At 37.6% G+C, this 25043-nt stretch overlaps 1 protein-coding gene across 5 annotated transcripts in view; it reads left to right on the top strand.

Moving 5' to 3' along the window:
• The window catches only part of PPP2R3A (protein phosphatase 2 regulatory subunit B''alpha), a 195533-nt gene that overhangs the window by 149466 nt on the left and 21024 nt on the right, over positions 1-25043 (top strand). For 4 of the 5 annotated variants that reach the window (XR_006609229.1, XM_045088873.1, XM_045088874.1 and 1 more), the window contains 3 exons: positions 18256-18431; positions 19156-19274; positions 21051-21157. Coding sequence is in view for 4 of the 5 variants with exons in the window: in XM_045088873.1 (XP_044944808.1) it covers positions 18256-18431; positions 19156-19274; positions 21051-21157 (402 nt within the window). In the remaining variant the exon portion in view is untranslated. Of the gene's footprint in view, positions 1-18255; positions 18432-19155; positions 19275-21050; positions 21158-25043 lie in introns of those variants that run through there. The other variant, XM_045088875.1, reaches the window with a different exon arrangement.

Below are 25043 nucleotides of genomic sequence, written 5' to 3'. Positions count from 1 at the left end.
CTGGTTATCTCCATGAAGAAGAATTAAGTTGGACACTTACCTCACTTCATTAAAACAACAACAACAAAAGCCTCAAAATGGATTAAAGAGTTAAATGTAAGGCCTGAAACTAAAACTACTAGAAAAAAAAAAAAAACACAGAGAACAAGCTTCTTGGCATTCATCTGTACAATTTGATCTTTTTTATATGATCCAAAAGCACAGGTGAAAAAAATGCAAAAATAGACAGTGGGATTGTATCAAACTAAAAAGCATCTAGTAGGAAAAGATCAAGAGTAAAAACAGCCTACAGAATGGGAGAAGATATTTGCAAACCATACATCTGATAACTCAACATCCAAAATATATAAGGAATGCAAACAATTCAATAATAAAACAACTCAGTTTAAAAATGGACAAATGCAGGAGTACCTGGAGTATCAGTTAAGCATCTGACTCTTAATTTTGGCTCAGATCATCATCTCAGGGACATGAGATCAAGCCCCACATCAGGCTTTCTGCTCAGTGGGGAGTCAGTTGAAAATTCTCTCTCTACCACTCCATCTCCCTCTGTCTCTCCCCTCACCCCCTGCTTACACACACACACACACTCTAAAATAAGTAAATAAATCTTTTTTTTAATGGGGAAAGGCAAAATCAACATATAGAAATCTTGCATTTCTGTGTATACAATAATGAATCAACAGAATGAGAAATCAAGAAATCAATTCCATTTATAATTGTACCAGAACCCATAAGATACTTAGGAATAAACCTAACCAAAGAGGTAAAAAAAAGATCTGTACCCTGAAAGCTGTAAAACACTGATGAAAGAAATTTAAGATGACACAAAGAAGTGGAAAATCATTCCATGCTCATGGATTGCAAGAAAAATATTGTTAAAATGTCTATACTACCCAAAGCAATCTACGCACTTAATGAAATTCCTATCAAAATACCACCAACATTTTTCATAGAGCTAGAAACAAACAATCCTAAAATTTGTATGGAACCACAAAAGACCCCAAATAGCCAAAGGAGTCTCAAAAAGCAAAGCTGGGGGCATCACAATTCCAGGCTTCAAGCTACATTTCAAAGTTATAGTGACCAAGATGGTATGGACCGACACAAAAACAGTCAGTGGAACATAACAGAAAATCCAGAAATGAACTCACAACTATACAGTCAATTAATCTTCAACAAGGCAGGAAAGGATCTGCAATGGAAAAAAGACAGTCTCTTCATCAAATGGTGTTGAGAAAACTAAACAACAACATGCAGAAGAATGAAATTGGACTACTTTCTTACACCATACACATACATAAATTCAAAATGGATGAAAGACCTAAATAAATCCATCCAAATCCTAGAGGAGAACACAGGCAGTAAACTCTCTGACCTTGGCTTTAGCAGCTTCCTACTAGATCCATGTCCTGAGGCAAAGGAAACAAAAGCAAAAATGAACTGTTGGGACTTCATCAAAATAAAAAGCTGCACAGTGAAGGAAATAATCAACAGAACTAAAAGGCAGCCTACAGAATGGGAGAAGAAATTTGCAAATGACATATCTTGTAAGGGGTTAATATCCCAAATATATAAAGAATATATCAAACTCAACACCCAAAAGAGAAATAACCCAGTTTAAAACTGGACAGAAGAAATGAATAAACATTTTTCCAAAGAAGACCAAACAGATGACTGACAGACACATGAAAAGATGCTCAGTATCACTCATCATCAGGGAAATACAAATCAAAACTACAATGAGATATCACTTCACACCAATCAGAATGACTAAAATTAGTAACACTGGAAACAACAGATGCTAGTGAGGCTGTGGAGAAAGGAGAGCCCTCTTACACTGTTGGTGGGAATGCAAACTGGTGCAGGCACTCTGGAAAATACTAAGGAGGTTTCTCAAAAATTAAAATTAGAACTACCGTATAATCCAGCAGTTGCACTATTAGGCATTTATTCAGAGGATACAAAAATACTAATTCAGAGGTAGACACGCATCCCAGTGTTTATAGTAGCGTTATCAGTAATAACCCAAGCTATGAAAAAAGCCCAGATGCACATCGACTAATGAATGGATAAAGAAGATATCCATGGGATTCTCCTCAGCCATAAAAAAAGAGTGAAATCTTGCCATTTGCAATGACGTGGATGGAACTAGACTATTTTGCTAAGCAAAATTAAGTCAGAGAAAGACGAATATCATATGATTTTACTCCTAAGTGGAATTTAAGAAACAAAACAAACATGAGGGCCAAGGAAGGCAAACCAAGAAATAGACTCTTAACCATAGAGAACAAATTGAGGGTTACTGGAGGGTTGGTGGATGAGGTGATGTGTTAAGTAGGTGGTGGGTATCAAGGAGGGCACTTGTGATGAGAACCAGGTGCTATAAGTGATGAATCACTAAATTCTACACCTGAAACTAATATTGCAGTATATGTTAACTAGCTAGAATTTAAATAACAACTTGGCAGGAGGAGAAAAAAATGTAATAAAAAGTAAAATGGGGGTGGGGGCACCTGGGTGGCTCAGTGGGTTAAGCCTCTGCCTTTGGCTCAGGTCATGATCCCAGGGTCCTGGGATTGAGCCCCACATCGGACTCTGCTCAGCGGGGAGCCTGCTTCCCCCTCTCTCTCTGCCTGCCTCTCTGCCTACTTGTGATCTCTCTCTCTCTCTATGTGTGTGTCAAATAAATAAAATCTTAAAAAAAAGAAAGAAAGAAAGAAAGAAAAAGTAAAATGGGCAGAGGACCTGAATAGACATATCTCAAAATAGCCAATAGAGAAGAAGTTAAGATGGCAGAGGACTAGGGGGACCCTAAGCTTCTTTCATCCCTCCAATACAAGTAGATAGTTATTGAATCACTCTGAACATCCAGGAAATCAATCAGAGATCTGAGAAAACAAATACTGCAAGTCTACAAGTAGAAAAACAACCACTGTTTGTGGTTGTTTGGAAGATAGAAGATACAGAGACTTGAATCTGGTGTGATATAGCTGATACCACAGAAGGGACAGAGCCTACTTAAGAAACCTACCTCAAGGGGCGCCTGGATGGCTCAGTTAAGCCTCTGCCTTCCGCTGGGGTCATGATCCCAGGATCCTGGGATTCCTGGGATTCCTGGGATTCCTGGGATCGAGCCCTGCATTGGACTCCCTGCTCAGTGGGAAGCCTGCTTTTCCTTCTCCCACTCCCCCTGCTTGTGTTTCCTCTCTCACTGTGTCTCTCTCTGTCAAATGAATAAATGAAAATCTTAAAAAGAAGAAGAAGAAGAAGAAGCCTACCTCAAAGTATTACAAGCAGCAAAGTGCAAAATCGAAACTTTTTGAAGTCTGCTCCAGTGCTCCAGTGGGGGACATGCCTAGGTTAAAGGTGCTCAGGTGGAGAAGTGGGGCAGAATCCCAGGTGTGACAGCCCGGTCTGAGGATCCCTGGGGTTGAAAGACTAACATGTCATGCCTAAGTGCAGCAGAATTCTCAGGTATAAGAGCAGGGAAGCCAGCTGAGAAGGGTGAGTCTACATGCTAGCTTTTTGCTCTGTGTCGCCATAAAGTGGAACTACTGCAGAGCTGTACAATCACTCCCCTGGGATGGGTCCAACAAAAAGCAGAAGTGAGATGAGACCCTCCCTGAAGGGAACAGTGCAGTCCTAGCCACAGCATTCCCTAAAATTTGGAGTTGAAACTCAGTCCTGTGCCTGAGATTAAAATGCTTGGTCACAGGCTGGATGAACACAGAATTTTGATGGAAACCAGAGAGACAAGACTGGTTGTTCTTCTGTGAGGGTTCACTAAAGACTAGGGGTTGCTAATATTCTGCTCTGGGGCCAGAGAGCCAGGTGTTGCCATCCTCATCCCACCCCTCAGTGCTAAAAACCTTCGGGGAGCAAAACAGCACCACCTACTGGAACCCAGAGCCACTTAGCCTGAGCCCTGCTTCCCTCCACACTTTGAAGCACATTTCCACTAGGGCAAATCCACCTGAGAATCAACACAACCGGCCCCTTCTCCCAGAACACCAACAAAACCAACTCACTTGAACCAACTTGATTGATCATAGAGGGCTGCAAAGCTTTAGCTCTTCGGGAAAACAGTATATAACATTCGTTGTGTTTTTAGTCTTTAGTCTTTAGTAATTCTTTTTTCAATTATCTTTTCAATTTTTTATTTTTCGATTTTTTTTACGTATACTTCATGTATGCTTTTTTATTTTTGTTTCCTTTCATTTTATGTTATTTCATTTTATCTATATATAAACATATATATGTTATTCTTTCTAATTTTAGGAACTGCTTTCTTTTAACAAGTGGACCAAAACACACCCAGGATCTAGTTTTTTTGTTTATTTGTTGTTGTTGTTGTTGTTGGGTTTTTTCTTTTTCTTTTTTTTTTTTTCTTTTCTGGACAAAATGACAAGATAGACAAATTCACCCCAAAGGGAAAAAAACAGGAGATAGTGTTCAGTCAGGGATTCATCAATATGGATATAAGTAAGCTGTCTGAAATGGAATTTAAAATAATTATAAGGATACTAGCTGGGCTTGAAAAAAGCATAGAAGACAGTGGAGAATTCCTTACTATAGAGACAACTAAAATCTAGTCAGGCTAAAATTTAAAATGCTGTTACCAAGATACAGTCTCAAGTGGAGACCATAAAAATGAAAATGAACAAGTAGAGCAATGAATCAGTGATATAGAAGATAAAATTATGTAAAACGAGCAGAAAAGAAGAAAGAAAATGAAAACTATTAGATCACAAGTGTAGACTTAAGGAACTCAACAATTCCATTAAGGGAAATAATATCCATATTATAGGAGTCCCAGAAGATAAAGAGCAGGAAAAGGGGGCAGCAGGTTTATCTGAGCAAATTATACTGAGAATTTCCCTAATCTGTGGAAGGAAACGCATTCAAGCACAAGAAGCACAGAGAACTCCCCTCAAAATAACAAAAATAAGTCAACTCAACAAAGTGAAACTTGCAAATTAAAAAAAATAAAGAGAAAATCCTGAAAGCAGATCTGAACAAGAGGTCCTTAATCTAAAGGGTAGACACATAAGGTTGGCAGCAGACCTGTCCAGAGACCTGGCAGGCCAGAAAGGACCTTCATAATACATTGAATATGCTACCTGGGAAAATTACCCTACCTAGAACACTTTATCCAGCAAGGCTGTCATTCAGAATAGGAGAGAGAAAGCATTTCCAAAACAAAAACTAAAAGAATTTGTGAACACTAAACCATCCCTAAAAGAAATATTAAAGGGGACCCTTTAAGAAGAAAGCCCAAAAGTAACAAAGACCAGAAAGGAATAAACAATCTATAGAAACAACAACTTTACAGGTAATACAGTGGCACTAAATTCATATCTTTCAATAATTATTCTGAATGTAGACAGACTAAATGCTTCGATTAAAGGACATAGGGAATCAGAAAGATTAAAACAAAACAAACAAACAAAAAGACCAAGACCCATAGATATGCTGCTTACAAGACTCATTTTAGACCCAAGGACACCTCCAGATTGAAAGTGAGGGGGTAGAAAACCATTTATTGGGCCAATGGACATCAAAAGAAAACTAGAGTAGCCGTCCTTTTATCAGACAAACTAGATTTTTGAACCAAAGACTGAAATAAAAGATGAAGGACACTCTATCATAATTAAAGGGTCTATCCAACAAGAAGATCTAGCAATCGTAAATATTTATACCCCTAATTTGGGATTACCCAAATATATGAATTACTTAATTATAAAATTAAGGAAATTCATTGATAATAATACAATAATAGTAGGGGACTTTAACACCTCACTACAGCAATGGACAGATCATCTAAACAGAAGATTAACAAGGAAACAAGGGCTTTGAATGACACACTGAACCAGATGGACTTAACAGATAGAGTCAGAGCATTTCATCCTGAAGCAGCAGAGTACACATTCTCTCTGAGTACACATGGAGCATTTTGCAGAATAGATAAAATATGGGGTCACAAATCAGGTCTCCACCAGTGCAAGATTTGAGATATACCATTCATATTTTCAGACCACAGTGTGATGAAACTTGAAGTCAACTACGAGAAAAAATTTGGAAGGATCACAAATACATGGAGGTTAAAGAACTCACTAAACAATGAATGGGCCAGGGGCGCCTGCATGGCTCAGTGGGTTAAGCCGCTGCCTTTGGCTCAGGTAGTGATCTCACGGTCCTGTGATCGGGCCCCACATCAGGCTCTCTGCTCAGCAGGGAGCCTGCTTCCCCCTCTATCTCTGCCTGCCTCTCTGCCTACTTGTGATCTCTGTCTGTCAAATAAATAAATAAAATCTTAAAAAAAAAAAAAGGATGAATGGGCCAACAAGGAAATTAAAGAAGAATTTTAAAACCACATGGAATCAAATAAAAAGGAAAACAACAATTCAAAACCTTTGGGAGGCAGCAAAGTATATAGCAATACAGGCCTTCCACATGAAACAGGAAATACACAGCCTAACCTTACACCTAAAGCAACTGGAAAAAGAACAGCAAATAAAGCCTAAATCCACCAGAAGAAGAGAAATAATAAAGATTAGAGCAGAAGTCAATGATACAGAAATTTAAAAAAAAAAACAACCAGTTGAGATCAACAAAGCTGGGAGCTGGTCCTTTGAAAGAATAAGATTGATAAATCCCTAACCAGACTTATCAAAAAGAAAAGAGAAAGGACCCAAATAAATAAAACCATGAATGAAAGAGGAGAAATTACAACCAATACTGAAGAAATACAAACAATTAGAGTATTATGAGCAATTATATGCTGACAAATTAGGCAGTCTGAAAGAAATGGATAAATTCCTAGAAGCATTATGAACTACCAAAACTGAAACCAGAAGAAATAGGAAAACCTGAACAGACCAATAACCAGCAAAGAAATTGAATCAGTAATGAAAAATCTCCCAACAAACAAGAGGCCAAGGCTGGGTGGATTCCCAGAGGAATTCTACAAAACATTTATAGAGTTAATAATACCTATTCTTCTGAAACTGTTCCAGAAAGTAGAAATGGAAGGAAAACTTCCAAACTCATTCTGTGAGGCCAACCAACATTACCTTGATCCAAAAAAACAGACCCCATTATAAAGGAGAATTAAAAACCTGTATCTGTGATGAGCACAGATGCAGAAATTCTTACCACAATGCTGGCTAGTAGGGTCCAACAGTACATTAAAATGATTAGTCACCATGACCAAGTGGGATTTATTCCCAGGCTGCAAGTTTGGTTCAATATTTGCAAATCAATCAATGCGATACACCACATTAATAAAGGACAAGAACCATATAATCTTCTCAATAGATGAAGAAAAAGCATTTGACAAAATACAGCATCCTTCCTTAATAAAAACCTCAACTATGCAGAGATAGAGGGAACATACCTCAACATCATAAGGTCATGTATAAAAGATCTACAAGGAATATCATCCTCAATGGGGAAAAACTGAGAGCATTTCCTCTATGAGCCGGATATTCACTCTCACCACTGTTGTTTGACATAGTACTGGAAGTCCTAGGGTTGCAATCGAACAACAAACCAGAATCAAAGGCATCCAAATTGACAAATAAGTCAAACTTGCACTCTTCACAGAAGTGATAGTTTATGTAGAAAACCCAAACACTCCACCAAAAACTTTTTAGAACTGATACAGAAATTCAGCAAAGTCACAGGATATAAAATCAATATACAGAAGTCTGTGGAATTTCTATACGCTAACAATGAAGCAGCAAAAAGAGAAATTAAGGAATCGGTACCATTTATAATTGCACCAAAAAAAGAAAGAAAGAAAGAGCAAGCTGGTGGCCTCATAGTTCTAGACCTTAACCTGTATTACAAAGCTGCAATCATCAAGCCAGTATGGTACTGGAATAATAATGGACACGTAGATCAGTGGAACACACTAGAGAATCCAGAAATGGACCCTCAAATCTATGGTCAACTAATCCTTGACACACAAAGAAAGAATATCCAATGGAAAAAAAAAGACAGTCTCTTCAACAAGTAGTGTTGGGAAACTGGACAACAGCATACAGAAGAATGAAACTGGACCACTTATACCATATGCATAAATAAGTTCAAAATGGATGAAAGACCTAAATGTGGGACAGGAATCCATTAAAACCCTAGAGGAGAACACAGACAGCAACATCTTTGACCTTGGCCACAGCAACTTCTTGCCAGACATGTTTCCAAACGCAAGGGAAACAAAAGCAAAAATGAACTATTGAGACTTCATTAGGATAAAAAGCTTTTACACAGCAAAGGAAGCAATCAACAAAACTAAAAGGCAACCTACAGAATGGGAGAAGATATTTGCAAATGATATATCTGATAAAAGGCTAGTATCCAAAATCTATAGAGAACATATCAGGGCGCCTGAGTGGCTTAGTGTGTTAAGCCTCTGCCTTTGGCTCAGGTCATGATCTCAGGGTCCTGAGATTGAGCCCCGCATCAGGCTCTCTGCCTAGCGGGGAGCCTGCTTCCTCCTCTCTCTCCCTACTTGTGATCTCTCTGTCAAATAAAATCTTTAAAAAAAAAAAAAAAAAAAAAAAAGAACATATTGGGGCGCCTGGGTGGCTCAGTGGGTTAAGCCGCTGCCTTCGGCTCAGGTCATGATCTCAGAGTCCTGGGATCAAGCCCCACATCGGGCTCTCTGCTCAGCAGGGAGCCTGCTTCCTCCTCTCTCTCTGCCTGCCTCTCTGCCTGCTTGTGATCTCTGTCTGTCAAATAAATAAATAAAATCTTTAAAAAAAAAAAAAAACCATATCAAACTCAACATCTGGAAAACAAAAAAATCCCATCAAGAAATGGGCAGAAGACATGAACAGACATTTTCCCCAAAGACGACATCCAGACAGCTAACAGACGCATGAAAAAATGCTCAACATCGCTCAGCCTCGGTGAAATAGAAATCAAAACCACAATGAGATACCTACCATTTCACACTGGTCAGAATGGCTAAAACTAACAACTCAGGAAACAACATATGTTGTTGAGGATGTGAAGAAAGGGGAACCCTCTTACAATGTTAGTGGGAATGCAAGCTGGTACAACCACTCTGGAAAACAGCATGGAGGTTCCTCAAAAAGTTAAAAATAGAACTACCCGGGGTGCCTGGGTGGCTCAGTGGGTTAAGCCGCTGCCTTCGGCTCAGGTCGTGATCTCGGGGTCCTGGGATCGAGTCCCGCATCGGGCTCTCTGCTCAGTGGGGAGCCTGCTTCCTCCTCTCTCTGTCTGCCTCTCTGCCTACTTGTGATATCTCTCTGTCAAATAAATAAATAAAATCTTTAAAAAAAAAAATAGAACTACCCAGTCCAGTAATTGCACCACTAAGTATTTATCTAAAGGATACAAAAGTTGCAATTTGAAGGGGCACCTGCACCCCAATGTTTATAGCAGCAGTGTCCACAATAGCTAAAATATGTATGGAAAGAGTCCAAATGTCCATTGACAGATGAATAGATAAAGAAGTGGTGTGTGTCTACACACACATGCACACTGACACACACACACACACACACACACAAACAGAATATTACTCAGCAATCAAAAAGAATGAAATCTTGCCATTTGTAATGATGTGGATGGAACTAGAAGGTACTATGCTAAGCAAAATAAGTCAGAGAAAGACAAATCCCATATGATTTCACTCATATGTAGAATTTAAGAAACAAAACAGATGAACATAGGAGAAGGGAAGGGGAAAAAAATAAGATAAAAACAGAGGGATACAAACCATGGGAGACTCTTAACTATATAGGAAATAAACTGAGGGTTGCTGGAGGGTGGTAGGTGGGGTGGAAGAGTAACTGAGTGATGGGCATTAAGCAGAGCACGTGACATAATGAGCACTTGGTGTTATATGCAAGTGATGAATCACTAAATTCTACCCCTGGAACTAATCACTATACATTAACTAAATTGAATTTAAATTTAAAAAATTTTTAATAATAAAAATAGTTACATTTTTTAAAAATCTAAAATTCTATTTAAAAACAACAGCAACAACAAGGCAAATAGCCAACTGGTAAATTAAAGATGTTCAACATTGGGGCATCTGGGTGGCACATTGGGTTAAGCACGTAACTCTTGGTTTCGGCTTAGGCCATGATCTCAGGGTTGGGAGATCAACCCCCATGTCAGCCTCCACACTTAGTGGAGTCTGCTTGAGATTCTCTCTCCCTCGCCCTTTGTCCCTCATGCTCATGCACACTCTCACTCTCTCTCTCAAATAAGTAAATTAATTTTTTTAAAAAAGATGCTCAATATTGCTAGCCCTCAGGGAAATGTAAATCAAAACCACAATATCACCTCCCACCTATTACAGTGTCTGTCATAAAATAATAAGTATTGGCAAGGATGTGGAGAAAACAGAAACTGGAAGACTCTTGATGGGAATATAAATTGGTACAACCATTATGGTAAACCATTATGAGATCATAATCCCACTTTCGGATATGCATCCAAAGAAAAATCAGTTCCTTAATTTTATTTTACTTTCTGAATATGGTGTTATTATTGTGCCAAAGTGGAAAATATGCTGGTAATAAATGGGAAATTTTCTGAAGCTCAAGGAATCTATCTTATCAAATTATGACAGATTTATGAACAAATGTAATGGCACTTTTAATCATAGTAAATAAGTAAAACAAATTTTTTTCTAACTTGAAACTCATAGAAGTACAGCCTGCAAAACTGACCTCAAATTACTTCACTACAACTCCCACTTGCTTCTTTTTTAAAAAGTTGTTTTTCTATTGAGGTATAATTGAAATATGAGATTAGTTTCAGATACACAACATAATCATTTGGTATTCATAGATAGTGCAAAGTGATTGCCAGAATAAGTCCACTTAACATTCACCACCATACAAAGTTAAAAATTTCTTTCTTGTGAAAACTTTTAAGATTTTAGCAACCTTCGATATGCAGTAAAGTATTTTAACAATAGTCACCATGCAGTACTTTACATCCCCAGGACTGACTTATCTTATAAATGGAAGCTTGTACCTTTTCAACACCTTTACCCTATTTGCACGCACCCCTCCCCCGCCCGCCACTCTCCACTCTGGTAACCACCAGTCTTTTTGCTGTGTCTGTGATCTCAGTTTTTTATTTATTTTTTTCTTAGATTTCAAATATAAGAGATCATAGAGTATTTGTGTTTGACTTATTTTATCTGGCATAATGCCTCAGAGTCCATCTATGTTGTCACAAATGGCAGGATTTCATTTCTTATTATTTTTTAAAAATTAATATACAGTATTATGTTAGTTTCAGGTATATAATTATTTCACAGTTCTGTACATTTCTCAGTGTTCATCAGGATAAGTGTACTCTTAATTCCCTCTGTTTCATCCATCCCCTCCCCACCTCCCCTCTGGCAACCACCAATTTGTTCTCTGTATTTAAGAGTCTGGGTTTTCTGTTTGGGTCTTTTCTGCATTTATTTGCTTTGTTTCTTAAATTTCACATATGAGTGATAATCATACAATTTTCGTCTTTCTCTGACCTAATTTATTTCATGTAGCATTATACTCTCTAGTTTATCCATGTTGTTGGCAAACAGCAAGAATTCATTCTTTTTTTTTTAGCTGAGTAATATTGCATTTTGTATATACATACCACATCTTCCTCCAGTCATCTATCAGTGGACACTTGGGTTGCTTCTGTATCTTGGCTATTGTAAGTAACACTGAAATAAACATGGGGTGCAAAATAATGTTTTTGTTTTCTTAGGTAAATACCCAGTAATGGAATTACTAGATCATATGGTATTTCTATTTTTAACTTTTGGAGGAACCTCCATACTGTTTTCCACAGTGGCTGCACCAGTTTACATTCCCATGAACAGTGCGTGAGGGTTCCTTTTTCTCCACATCCTCACCAACACTCATTATTTCTTGTATTTTTTATTTTAGCCATCTGACAAGTATGAAGTGATGCCCCATTGTGATTTTAGTTTGCAGTTCCCTGATGATTAGTGATGTTTGCTACCTTTTTAGGGGTCTGTTGGCCATCTGTATGTCTCCTTTAGACAAATGTCTATTAAGGAGTACCTGGGTGGCACATTTGGTTAAGCCTCCAGCTCTTGGTTTTGGCGCAGTCAAACCAAATCACAATCTTGAGGTCATGAGATTAAGCCCTGTGTCGGGTTCTGCAAGTGGCACAGAGTGTGCTTGAGATTCTGTCTTCCTCTTCCTCTCCCTTTGCCCCTCTCGCTCTTTTGTGCTTGCTCATGCTCTTATCTCTCTAAGTAAATCTTTTTTTTTTTTTAAGTATTCAAGTACTTAACCCATTTTTTTAAATCAAATCATTTTTTAGGCTGAGTAATATTTCACTGTGTATATCTACCACATTTCCTTTATTAATCCATCAATTGACATTTGGGTTTTTACCATATTTTAGCTATTGTAAATAATGCCACATGGGATTGAACATGAGAGTGGATATATCTTTTCAACTGACTGTTTTCATTTTCTTCAGATGAATAACCAAAGGTAGAATTGCTGGATTATACAGTAATTCTGTTTATAATTTTCTGAGAAACTTTAGTGTTGTGTTCCATTGTAGCTGCACTAATTTATTTTCTTGCCACAGTACGCATACATTCCCTTTTTTCCATATCCTCACTAACACTTGTTATTTCTAGTCTTTTTGATGACCATCATTCTAACAGGTGTGAGGTGATACCTCATTATCTTTTTTAACTGCATTTCCCTGATGAAATGCTGAGCATCCTGAGTCATGTTGAGCATCTTCTGATGTACCTACTGGCCATCTGTGTGTCTTTGGAAAAATGTTTATTTAGATCCTCTACCCATTGTTTGGTCAGTTGGGTTTTTGTTTATTTGTTTGTTTGTTTGGCTGTTGAGTTATATGACTTCTTTATATGTTTTGGATATACAGGAGTTTGCCTTTTTATTTTGTTGATGATTTCCTTTGCTGTGCAAAAGTTTTTTTAGTTTAATGTAGTCTCACTTTATTTTTGCTTTTGTTACCTTTGTTTTTGGTGTCAGATCCATAAAATCATTCCCAAGATGATATCAAGGAGCCTACTGCCAATATTTTCTTCTAGACGTTTTATAGTTTGATTGCATTCAGGTTTTTTAAGTTTTTTTTTTTTTTTTTTTTTTTTTTTTTTATTCAGGGGCACCTGGGTGGCTCAGTGGGTTAAGCCTCTGCCTTTGGCTTGGGTCATGATCTCAAGGTCCTGGGATCAAGTTCCACATCAGGCTCCCTGCAGGGAGCCTCCTTCCCCCACCCCTGCCTACTTGTGATCTCTGTATGTCAAATAAATAAAATCTTTTAAAAAAATTTTTTTTTATTCATTTATTTGAAAGAGAGAGAGAGCACAAGCATGGGAGGAGCAGAAGGAGAGGGAGAAGTGGACTCCCTGCTGAGCAGGGAACCTGACACAGGACTTGATCTCGGGACCTTGGGATCATAACATGAGCCAAAGGCAGACACTTACCAAGTGAGCCACCCAGGTGCCCCATATTTAAGGTTTTTGTTTTTTGTTGTTGTTATTTATTTATTTATTTGACAGAGAGAGATCACAAGTAGGCAGAGAGGCAGGCAAAGAGAGAGAGAGGAGGAAGCAGGCTCCCCGCTGAGCAGAGAGCCCGACGTGGGACTCGATCCCAGGACCCTGAGATCATGACCTGAGCCGAAGGCAGCGGCTTAACCCACTGAGTCACCCAGGCGCCCCGTATTTAAGTTTTTAATACATTTTGATTTTTGTGTATAGTGTAAGATACTGGTCCAGTTTATTTCTTTGGCACGTGGCTGTCAGTTTTTCCAGCACATTTATTGAAGCAACTATCCTTTCTCCATTTTATATCCTTGACTCCTTTGTTCTACATCAATTAACCATATTTGCATGGGTTTATTTCTGGGCTGTCTATTGTATGTTCTATTGTATGTTCTGTCTGGTACTATACCAATACCACACTGTTTAGATTGCTGTAGTTTTGTAGTACATTTTGAAATCAAGTGGTATGATGTCTCCAGCTTTTTTCCTGTTGCTCAATATTGTTTTGGCTATTCATGGTCTTTTGTCATTCCATACAAATTTTAGGACAGTTTGTTCTCTTTCTGTAAAAAATGCTGTTAGAGTTTTTATAGGGACTGTACCAAATCTGTAGATTGCTTTGAGTAATATTAACAATGTTAATTCTTCCAATCCATGAACATGAACTGTCTTTGCATTTATGCATGTCGTCTTCAGTTTCTTTCATCAGTATCCTGTGGTTTTCAGTGTACAGGTCTTTTTCTTCCTTGGTTAAATTAATTTCCAGGTATTATATTATTTGGGATATAGCTGAAAATGGGCTTGTTAATTTACCTTTCTGCTACTTCCTATTGATTTTTGTATCCTGCAACTATACAGAGTTTATTAATTGTAACAGTTTTTGATGGAGTCTTTAGGGTTTTCTGTATATAATGTCATCTCAGAGTTAACAGTTTTGCTTCTTCCATTTCCAATTTGGATGACTTTTATTTCTTTTTCTTGCCTAATTTCTCTGACTAGGGCATCCAGTACTATCTTGAATAAAAATGATGAAAGTGGGTATTTTGTCTTGCTTCAGATCTTACAGGAAAAATTTCAGCTTTTCATCAATGAAGATGATGTTAGCTGTGGGCTTGCATATATGGTCTTTATTATGTGGAGGGATAATCCCTCTATACCCACTTTATTAATTTAGTTTTATTAAGGATTTTTTTCTGAGATTTTATCTTGTTTTTTACTTCAGAACATATTTTTTTGTTAATTCATTTTGCTTGGCTCTGTTGGTTTCTGTGCATTAGATAAAATGGTCACCTCTCCAACTCTTGAATAGCAGCGTCATGTAATAGTGAATCTTATTATTCCACCCCTGCCCTAGCTGTTGTCTCTTAAACCTTTAAATTGTCCATGCATCCTATTTTATTTTAAACGGCTCCCAGTAGTTGAGGTTGTGCCAAGAGCTGTCAGGGTCCTAAAGGGGGGGATCTCAGCACCTAAATGTAGACTTGTTTTCATCTTTTTAAAGTATGCACATATATACATACAGTCCTGTGGGACCACAAGCATAAGCCCCATTGACTGTCAGAGCTAAGCCACTCAAAGTGCCTCCTGGGAAGCAGTCCCAAAAATTGGGGCACCATGCAAGTGCATACACTCCTTCCTAAAAGATTCCAGCAAGCTAGAGCAAGACAAAGGGAGAGCACAAAGATGGCATCCACTGGCCTCCATTCCGTGAAAGTAACCATAAGCTTCTAAATGTATGCCAAACCTGAAACCTGCCTTTTGGGCTAAAACTCCAACACAAGCAAATAGCTCTCTTTCACAGAAAGCCTGGGGGCTTTCTTGTCTATGCAGTACCCTGGATATAGCCACCTGCCAAGAACTGTGTCTCCTATTGTTATAGTCCCATGGGGCCCAGGAACACAAGCCCCACCCCTGGCCACAAGAGCCAGGCTATCAGTGAGTATCCACTGGGTGACAGCTGCAAATACCAGGCAGGGCTCCAGATATAAAAACAGGGGCATCAGATGTGTGTAAAATCTCCCTCCAGGAGATACTGGCTCTCTGTAGTGCAGCAGAGGGGGGAGAGTGAAGATAGTATCCACTAGCCGTTGTTCCCAGAGAGTACCCCAGGCAGGCCCCTAGATGTGAAACTAGATGCCTGCCGATAGGCCAAGGATTTAAGATAAGGAAATGAGTCTCTTTCACAGAAAGTGTGTATGCTGACTGGCTACTTCTGCACTGGTCCTTGGTGTGGGTGAGTCCAAGCACACAAGCATTTAAGAGCCATTTCTCACTTCACTATAGCCTTGTCGGTCTCGTGGACACAAGCTCTGTTGGTTTCCAGAGCTAGATGTTTTAGGGAATCATCTTTTAGCTACAGGTCCTAAAAAGTTATGGGGCCCAGTGTGAGATTCAAATCCTTAACTTCTTGGAAGAAGTTCAGGTTTAAGGTCCCTCCTGATTGCAGGCACTATGACAGAGGTGGAAATTAGAGTGAAATTGTATCTCAGCCTGTCCTACCCACATAGATGTGGGATTTTTCTTGTTTGTCCAGTGTGTAGGAGTCACTCAGGTAGTTTTAATGGTTCTTTTCAGAGGAAATTACACCATATATAGCTGTTGATTTGGTGTATCTGTGAGAGGAAGTCAGTTCAGGATCTTCGTATATCACTATCTCAAATCAGAGCTCTGAAATTAAGATCATGAAGAGGTACCTGCACTCCCATGTTCATTGCAGCATTATTCACAGTAGCTAAGATGCGGAATCACCCTGAATATCCCCTGGGGGATAAATGGATAAAGAAAGTATATTGTGTGTGACACATACACACTGGAATATTATGGCATATATATATGTGTTTGTGTGTGTGTGTGTGTGTGCATATAATGGAATATTATTCACCCTTTAAAAAGAAGGAAATCCTGTCATTTGCAATAATGTGGATGAACCTGGAGTACACCATGCTAAGTGAAATAAGGCAGGCACAGAGAGACAAATACTGCATTATCTTACTTATATGTAGAATCTAAAAACAGTCAAATACAAACAGGCATAGAGTAGAATTTTGGTTAGGAGGGGTTGAGGGGAGAAGGCAGTGGTGAAGAGCTGGTCAAAGGGTACAAAGTTGCAGTCAGGATGAAACATACAACATGGTGACTATAGTTTATAATACTGTACTGAATACTGGAAATTTGCTAAGGGAGTAGATTTTCAGATCCTCTCACCCTTCTTCCTCCCAAAAATGGTGACTAAGTGAGGAGATGCTCTGCTAAGTAGTTTTACTGTCGTAATTTTCATTATATATTAAATTATCTCATTGTATACCTTAAATACAGTTTTTACTTAAAACATTAAAAAATTATTTTAAAAATTTTAGCCACAGTAAAAATGTAGAGAAACAAAATTAACTGTAATTATGTATCCTATTTAACCCAATATATCTGAAATGTTATTTGAACATGTAATCAGTATAAAAATACTGATGTTTTACTTTTTTTCATATTAAGTCTTCAAAATCTATTGTGTATTTGCTCTTAAAGATACCTCAAATTGGACTAGTCAGGGTGCTTGGGTGGCTCAGTTGGTTAAGCATATGCCTTCAGCTCAGGTCATAATCCCAGGATCCTGGGATCAAGCCCCAAGTCTGCTTCTCCCTCTCCCTCCCCCTGCTCATGCTCTCTGTCATTCTTGTTCTCTCTCAAATAAATACAGTCTTTAAAAAAAAAAAAATTGAACTAGCGTTATATGGATAGTGGCTACCATATTTGATCATATAGATGTGAATAACAAGAGTTCCAGAGAAAGAATGGATAAGGGTAAAAAGAAGCAGGGAAGAAATAAGATAATTTAAGATTTCCAAGAACTAAGGGACAGGGCTCTCAGAAAGCCCAGTAAAATAGATAAATTAGACCCAAACCAGGATACTTCATCATGATATTTCAGAACACAAAGAACCCAGAGAAATGTGTATAGGCTTAAGAAAAAAAAAGGTTATTGGAGTCAAAGGATCAGATATCAGCATGGCTTTAGACTTTTCAAAAACAGTGGATAGATAGAAGACAGTGTATCATTGCCTTTAAAATTCTGAAGGAAAAGTACCACTGAGGTTTAATCCTATAACTAGCCAAAATATCAACCAAGTTAGGGGGTAGATAAAAGGTATTTTCAACTATCCAAGATCACAAAAAACATTACCTGCCATGCTCCTTTTTTCAGGAAGCTACCGAAAGGTGTGTTACACCAAACAAGGAAGTCAATCAAGAATGAGGAAAGTATGAAATACAAGAAGTGGGAGAAAGGTGAAGGAATCCCTGGGATGAAACTGTGAACCCAGCCTAGAGGGCAAACAGTCCAGGTTAGAGTAAGTTGGAAGGAAGCAAGAAAGACTTCATCAAGAATATCTAGTTGGTAGAACCCTGATGAGACTGATTATGGTTGTAGAGAACTGGCAGATATGGGCATTGAACAATAACATGTACACAGAAATCTAAGCAAATAGGAGAGAAAAGAAAAATAAGTTATAAACTCTGAATGTTGGGTAATTTAAGAGGTCCAGAAGAGCCTGTAGGTAAAGTGGAATGAGAAGTAAAAGAGCTAGAATTTCATCTTTCATAGTGTGAAATTAATACACAGTTCTTAAAACTGAAATGTAAGGAAGGAATAATATAGGCATCTTATCTGAAAATATAAAGATAAAAAAATAACCAGTGTCTTTATGTCCTAGCATTGAGTATTGGTTCCGCTGCATGGATGTGGATGGAGATGGTGTACTCTCCATGTACGAGCTAGAGTACTTCTATGAGGAGCAGTGTGAACGGATGGAAGCCATGGGCATTGAGCCGTTGCCATTCCATGATTTGCTGTGTCAGATGCTTGACCTGGTGAAGCCAGCCATTGAGGGTAAGATTGAGTAAAAGGCCGTTTGCACTTTTCACCTATGTAACAGAGTGGGCATTTAATCCTGGATTGTCCTAAATTATTTAACTTCCAGAGTCTTCCATACTGGCTTCTCAAATACAGAAATATTTAAATTTCTCTTTTTGGTGTGGAACCAACAATTGATAGCAAATCCTACTTAAGAAGTTTTTCCATAGAGGGGTGCCTGGGTACCTCAGTCAGTTAAGCATTCAGCTCTTGATTTCAGCTCAGGTCATGATCTCAAGGTCAGATCAAGCCCTACCTGGGGCTCCATGTTCAGAGGGGAGTCTGAGATTCTCTCTCTCCTCCCTGTGCCCTGGCCCACTGCACTCTCAAATAAGTAAGTATATCTTTTTTTTTAAAAAAGTTGCCCACAGAAACAGAAAGCCGATTATTGATTGCCCAGAGCTCAGGATAAGGGGAGTTGTGGAAGGTCGGCTTGATGGGTACAGAGTTTCCTTTTGAAGTGAAGAAACATTATGGAGCTCAATAGTAGTGATGGTTTCACAACATTGTGAATGTACTAAAAGCCATGGAATTACACACTAAAAAGGTTAAAATGGTGAATTTTATGTCAGTTTTACCTCAAAAAAATGGGTTCTTGTATAATAAAATTAGCATATACATATACTTTTAAACTTCAGTAAAAGATTTTTTCACTTGCCAAAAAACAGTTCTTAAAATTTAGTAATTTATTTTTACATAGGGAAAATAACACTACGAGATCTGAAGAGATGCAGAATGGCACACATCTTTTATGACACTTTCTTTAATCTGGAGAAGTACTTAGACCATGAACAGAGAGATCCCTTTGCGGTCCAGAAGGTACTGGTTTTAACTTCTATATGAGGGCTGCAGTATCAGGGTTTGTGTGCTACAGATAAAAATGATCTCTACCTATAGGAGTCTTGTATTTAAAGAAGTAACATTTAAAACATTTCATCGCATACTGAAAAGAGAAAAATGGACCTAAAGCACATCTCTCCCCACAGCTAATCTTCAGGTTCAGGTAACCTTCATATGCCTATCATTGTGAATTGTATGGTTTGTGTTCTTATATATATTTTAGAAACTACTTACAAAAGTTTTGAAAAAAATTTGTCCTTCCATTTTTTAAACCATGTATCAGTAGGCATATCTGTATTAGAAAGCATATTGGGGTTAACTGTACCATTCATTTCCAGGATGACATGGTAAACAACTTTCTCCATCATAATGAAAACTAGGCGTTCTCCATGATAAACAACCCTCAGATAATATAACATTTTTTTCAAGTTTAATGATTGTTGTGCATGACTATCACTGTGAAGTCATTCTATACCTGAATAGAGATGAGTACCCTTCCCCATACACAAAAGTCTAGGGACCTTCAAAAAACCCTGAACATCATGTGGTCTGTGTCCAGAAAGGAGTAGGAGGCAGAATATCAACACTTCCCTTCTATTCCCTTGTTTAAAAAGTAAAAATAATGTTGATAGAAAAGGACTGTTTCCACTGGTCCTATAGGAGTACAACTGCAGGAAACTTGCACTGTCTTTTCTTTTCCTTCTACATGTAGACCTAAGTAGCAGTAAGAATACAAAGATCACCTCTAAAAACAAAAACTGCACCTTATCTTGGAGCATATCAAGGCACATTATCACTAGCTTAAAGACAGAATTATGTTTCACTGACTCAAAGGTGCCCATTATCTTATATACTTTAAAACAAACAAAATTGCCATTGTAAATTTAAGATGTGTGCCAGTTTCAAAGATGTTAAAAGGATGTGGTAGGTGTTCTTAAAGTGGATTAAATATCATAACACATAGTATGGTCAATATTTAGGTATTTACATTCTTCTAGGCATAATTAACCTTACATCTGAAGGCAGTGCTAATTTTAATCATAGAAAAACATTTTACCTGGAATATGTAATCCAAGATAATGCCCGTATCATAGAAGAAAAAGAAAATGTAAAGCCTTTTCCCCCTTCATTTCTTTTATTTGTGTTATAAATTTTACTTTATAAGAGGTGACAGTATATCAAGATTTGTTCTGATCTGCAAAAAACATTTTTAGTCAGAAAGTGCTCAATAAATTTTAGACAGTGTGTTGAAGAGACATATGGTCAAATAGAGATAAAAAAGAACAAAAAGTAGCAATCAAGCATACACAGGTTAGTACAGAAATGATTTGGGGAAGAAGGGCTGTTTCCAGGAAGATAGCACAGATGACATGGTATCTGAGCTGGCTTTTAGAGAAGCAATAAAAATGTGCCGGAGGAAGGGATGGTGTATTTCAGGTAGACATATGCAAAAACCACAAGTCACTCCATATAGCTGCTGTGCAAAGTGCCAGGGAGAAAGGCCTCGGGAAAGGTCTCTGATTATAAGGCAAAAGAATCTAGACCTAAAGAATTAGCTGCCAAGAATTCACTATAATTTTGTGATTGGAGGCACAGAAATCATGTTAGGAGTGTTACTTTAATAGCACGTCTTTTAACACGTTAAGATGAAACATTTTCGGGTAGATAATCACAAATGATGTATATAAGTAAAGGAAATCTATCTCTAATTCTTTGTCTTTGATTATTTTTGTTTCCTGTCCTCTGTGCAATCAGGATGTTGAGAATGAGGGGCCTGAGCCTTCTGACTGGGACAGGTTTGCAGCTGAGGAATATGAGACTCTTGTTGCAGAGGAATCTGCCCAAGCACAGTTCCAGGAAGGGTGAGTGAGTCTCCCTGGGTCTTGTAGAACTTTTTAACAGGGATAACCATATCAGGAATATTAAAACCACCTTTAAAAAAATCAAACTATTAATCCCTATTTTTGAATATGATAAAAATGAGTGGTTATAACCAACTTTAGTTGAAAGAATATTTTTCCCAGCAGTCTTCTCTTCCCCTCTTCACTAATTTCCTGAAAACTCTTCACATGTCCCATTTCCTTTCAAGGAGTAGTACTTTCAGTGAAGCTATGATCATTGTGGAGTTGTACTACAAGCCCTGTAAATACAGGATGAGGCTAAAACAACTGAAGTTTTTTTCAAATAATAAAGATGATCATGTTTAAAACAAGTATTTACCATATATGGTTTTGTGCATTCAACCCTAAACAAGAAGTTAGTTCTACATGAAATTTATAATAGGGTATAATTCTATAAAGGACCATAGTAAGAAATTATCCAAGATTTTCACTGCTTAGTACATTTCAGCAACTTTATAATTTGTTGGCTTTTTCCAGCATGTTCTCGGGATTCCTTTATTTAGCAGTTCCTCTAAGGCTCTTAATAAATCCTTGTTATTAATGTAATACATTTTTGAGTAGGTAATCCATTCATATGTTTTAATATTCAAAGAAACAAAAAGATAAATAGTAAAGTTTCTTGCTGCCCAGTTTTCCTTCCCAGAAGCAATCACTCTGGTCCTTTTCTTATGTACCCTTCCAAGGATACTCTCTGTCTCACTCTATTTCATACACACACATACACACACACATATATGCATATACATTTGTATATATAAAAAAGCAAATATGGGGTCCCTGGACAGCTCAGTCAGTTAAGCATTCAACTCTTGATCTCAGCTTAGGTGTCAGTCTCAGGGTCATAAGTTCAAGCCCCACATTAGAGAGCCTATATTTAAAAAAAAAAAAAAAATATATATATATATATACATACACACACACATATACATTCTTACATTTCTTTTTTCCCTTATAAATATTTAGCATATTACATTCACTGTTTGGTACCTAACTTTTTCCACACTTGTATAAAGTTTCTGTTACACAAGATGAGTAAGTTCTAGAGATCTGCTGTACAACTTTGTACCTACAGTTAAAAATGTGGTATTACACATTTCAAAATGTTAAAAGGATAAAGCTCTTGTTAAGTCTTCCTACAAAATACACACAAGAATACAAGGAAATTTTTAGAGGTGATGGGTATGTTTGGTTCTTTAGTTGTGGTTATCACAGATACATACATATTTCCAAACTGAGCAAGATGTATTCATTAAATGTATACAATTTTTTGTGTAACAGTTAAACCTAAATGAAATTAGGTATATGTAAAGAAAACGACAGGGATCTAACTCATATGTATTAGACAACAGAGCAAATTCTAAGATAATAAAAAACTTTTTTAAAAATAAAACAAGACTTGAAATCTGAAAGGTCAGAAGCACACCATATCCAGAAAACTCTGATAATGATTCCTTCCCCATCTATTCCCCAGAATTCAAAGATAAATAAAAGTTTGGGGTTTTTTTTCCATTTTTAAAAATTTCAAGTCATGGGGCGCCTGGGTGGCTCAGTGGGTTAAGCCACTGCCTTCGGCTCGGGTCATGATCCCAGAGTCCTGGGATCAAGTCCCGCATCGTGCTCTCTGCTCAGTGGGGAGCCTGCTTCCTCCTCTCTCTCTCTGCCTGCTTCTCTGCCTACTTGTGATCTCTGTCTGTCAAATAAATAAATAAATTCTTGAAAAAAAAATTTCAAGTCATCAGACGGGGGGGGGGGGCGGTGGGGAATCACCCTTGCCTTAGATACCTCCATAGTAAAAATGAATACTGGAAGACCATGAAACAACATTTACAACCTTCTTAGAGAAAGACATTCTATAACCCCCCAAAATTTTTTTAAAGATTGTATTTATTTGAGAGAGAGAGAGAGAATAAGCAGGGGGAGCAGCAGAGGGAGAAGCAAACCACATGCCAAGCAGGGAGGTAAACCTGGGGCTTGATCCCAGGACTCCAAGATCATGACCTGAGCCGAAGGCAGAAGCTTAACTAACTGAGCCACCCAGGTGTCCATATAACCCCAGATTTTGTACTAACTCAAGATGACATTCAAGCATGAAAGCACAAATGGTACTTTAAAACATGTAAGAACTAAAGGGACTATAGCACCCCTGAGCTCTTCTTTAAAAAGGATGTAATCATAAAACCAAGAACAAACCAAACCCAGATAAAGAGCCCAGAAATGGAACAACCACTATGGAAAAGAAATGACAGTATTCAATCCATTCAAATGTAGAAAGTGTAGAGATCAGAACACAATACTCTGGAAAAAATATATAAAACTGGAATGTAGAGAAGAGGAAGAAATATATGTAAAACATTCTAGAAGTAACAACTTAACTGAAAAAGGGAGGTAAAGAGGAGAAAGAAAACTTGTGTGGAAATTTTGTTAACAGGACCTCCATAGATATCTTTTAAAGCTGTACGTCAAATTGAGGGTTTAGGAATACCAATTAAAATAAACACTTGAAAAACCAAAACCAGACTCTAAGTGTTCTAATTCAATCAGAAAACATACACATGAAAGAAAAACACGGACCGCAAAGCATAAAGATGACAGAACTAAGGCAAGTATTTTTAGATCACTGAATGTAAAAGGAATAAACTCACTTATTAAAAAGATTTCATTTTGGAATGACAACAAAGGTTGAATTAAAAAAGAATGAATACTCAAAAAAAAGCTATGCATCTGATAGCATATTTTTGAAGCAAAAACTTCAAAAAGAAAATAAAAGAAATTGGAGCCTATTATTTGCAGCCATAGTAAAATATTCCCTGAAAAATAGATAAAACACCTTTGTGGGTTTGTCCAAAGACCATGTATAAAATGAATATTAAGCTACAAACAAAAACTACAGTGGAATTCTAAATAGTAACTACAGTTCAGACCAGCTTCTCATTTAAGGAGGTAGCGTGAAAGCATACTATAGTTTTAGTCTCTCACACCATTTAAAAATAAGAAATACAGAGTACCACTTACAAAGAGAAATTTTCAGTGGACTGAAAGCAGGAAAACAGATGGGATCAGATTGAAGAGTAAACAGAACTTAGGTTCTATGCAGGAGGATAGAGAAGATAATTGCTACAAATAAAAGAAACAGCACTCAAGGGTGATCTATACCTGAATTTGACTGAAACCAAGAGCAGAGGGAGACCAGAAAAAGCAGCTTCCAGGTAGGTCAAACCTTTATATATCTCTCCTATCCCTAAAGGAAAGACAAAAAATGAGAGAGTGGGGTCTTGGAGCAGAGATAGCAAGACCACTGAAATATCCACACCAGCAACATGGCCCATCCATCCCTTCATTCTCATTGAAAATAGTAGTAACCTCACATTGCCCCCTCCTAAACAACCAATACAAACAGAGGCAGAAGTCTGATTCCAACTACACAGAAAAGTGGACAAATAAAAACAGTTGCAAATATCAATAAAATACTCAATAAATGGAAGAACTTCCACCCTTGGAAGGAGACCCACTATAGCAGTCACAACAAGACCTCAAGTTCATTATATTTACCACTTTTAGAGAGGTAAGAGAATATTCTATTCCTGAAATGAGACTGACCAGTAATTAAAAGAATAAAAATTTAAATGAAAACACAGTCACTGGGCTGAATAATAAAAGGTACAGTTAAAAATGTTTTGATTTGGGAAGTTGATTATGATACTGGAGTGAGAAATCCTTGCAGAAACCAGTAGAAATAAAAGCCAGGTAATTCCCAGAATTCTAGCCATTTAAAAAAATAAATATACACAGGAATCAGCAAACTTTTCTGACCAGATAGAGAGTATTTTAGGTTTCACAGTTCTGTCAC

This window comes from Mustela putorius, unplaced genomic scaffold (assembly GCF_011764305.1).
Source record: "Mustela putorius furo isolate JIRA1106 unplaced genomic scaffold, ASM1176430v1.1 tig00003834_pilon_pilon_pilon, whole genome shotgun sequence".
Classification (NCBI taxonomy): domain Eukaryota; kingdom Metazoa; phylum Chordata; class Mammalia; order Carnivora; family Mustelidae; genus Mustela; species Mustela putorius.
Note: the sequence above shows the minus strand (reverse complement) of the source record. Positions and strands in the feature narration are given on the sequence as shown.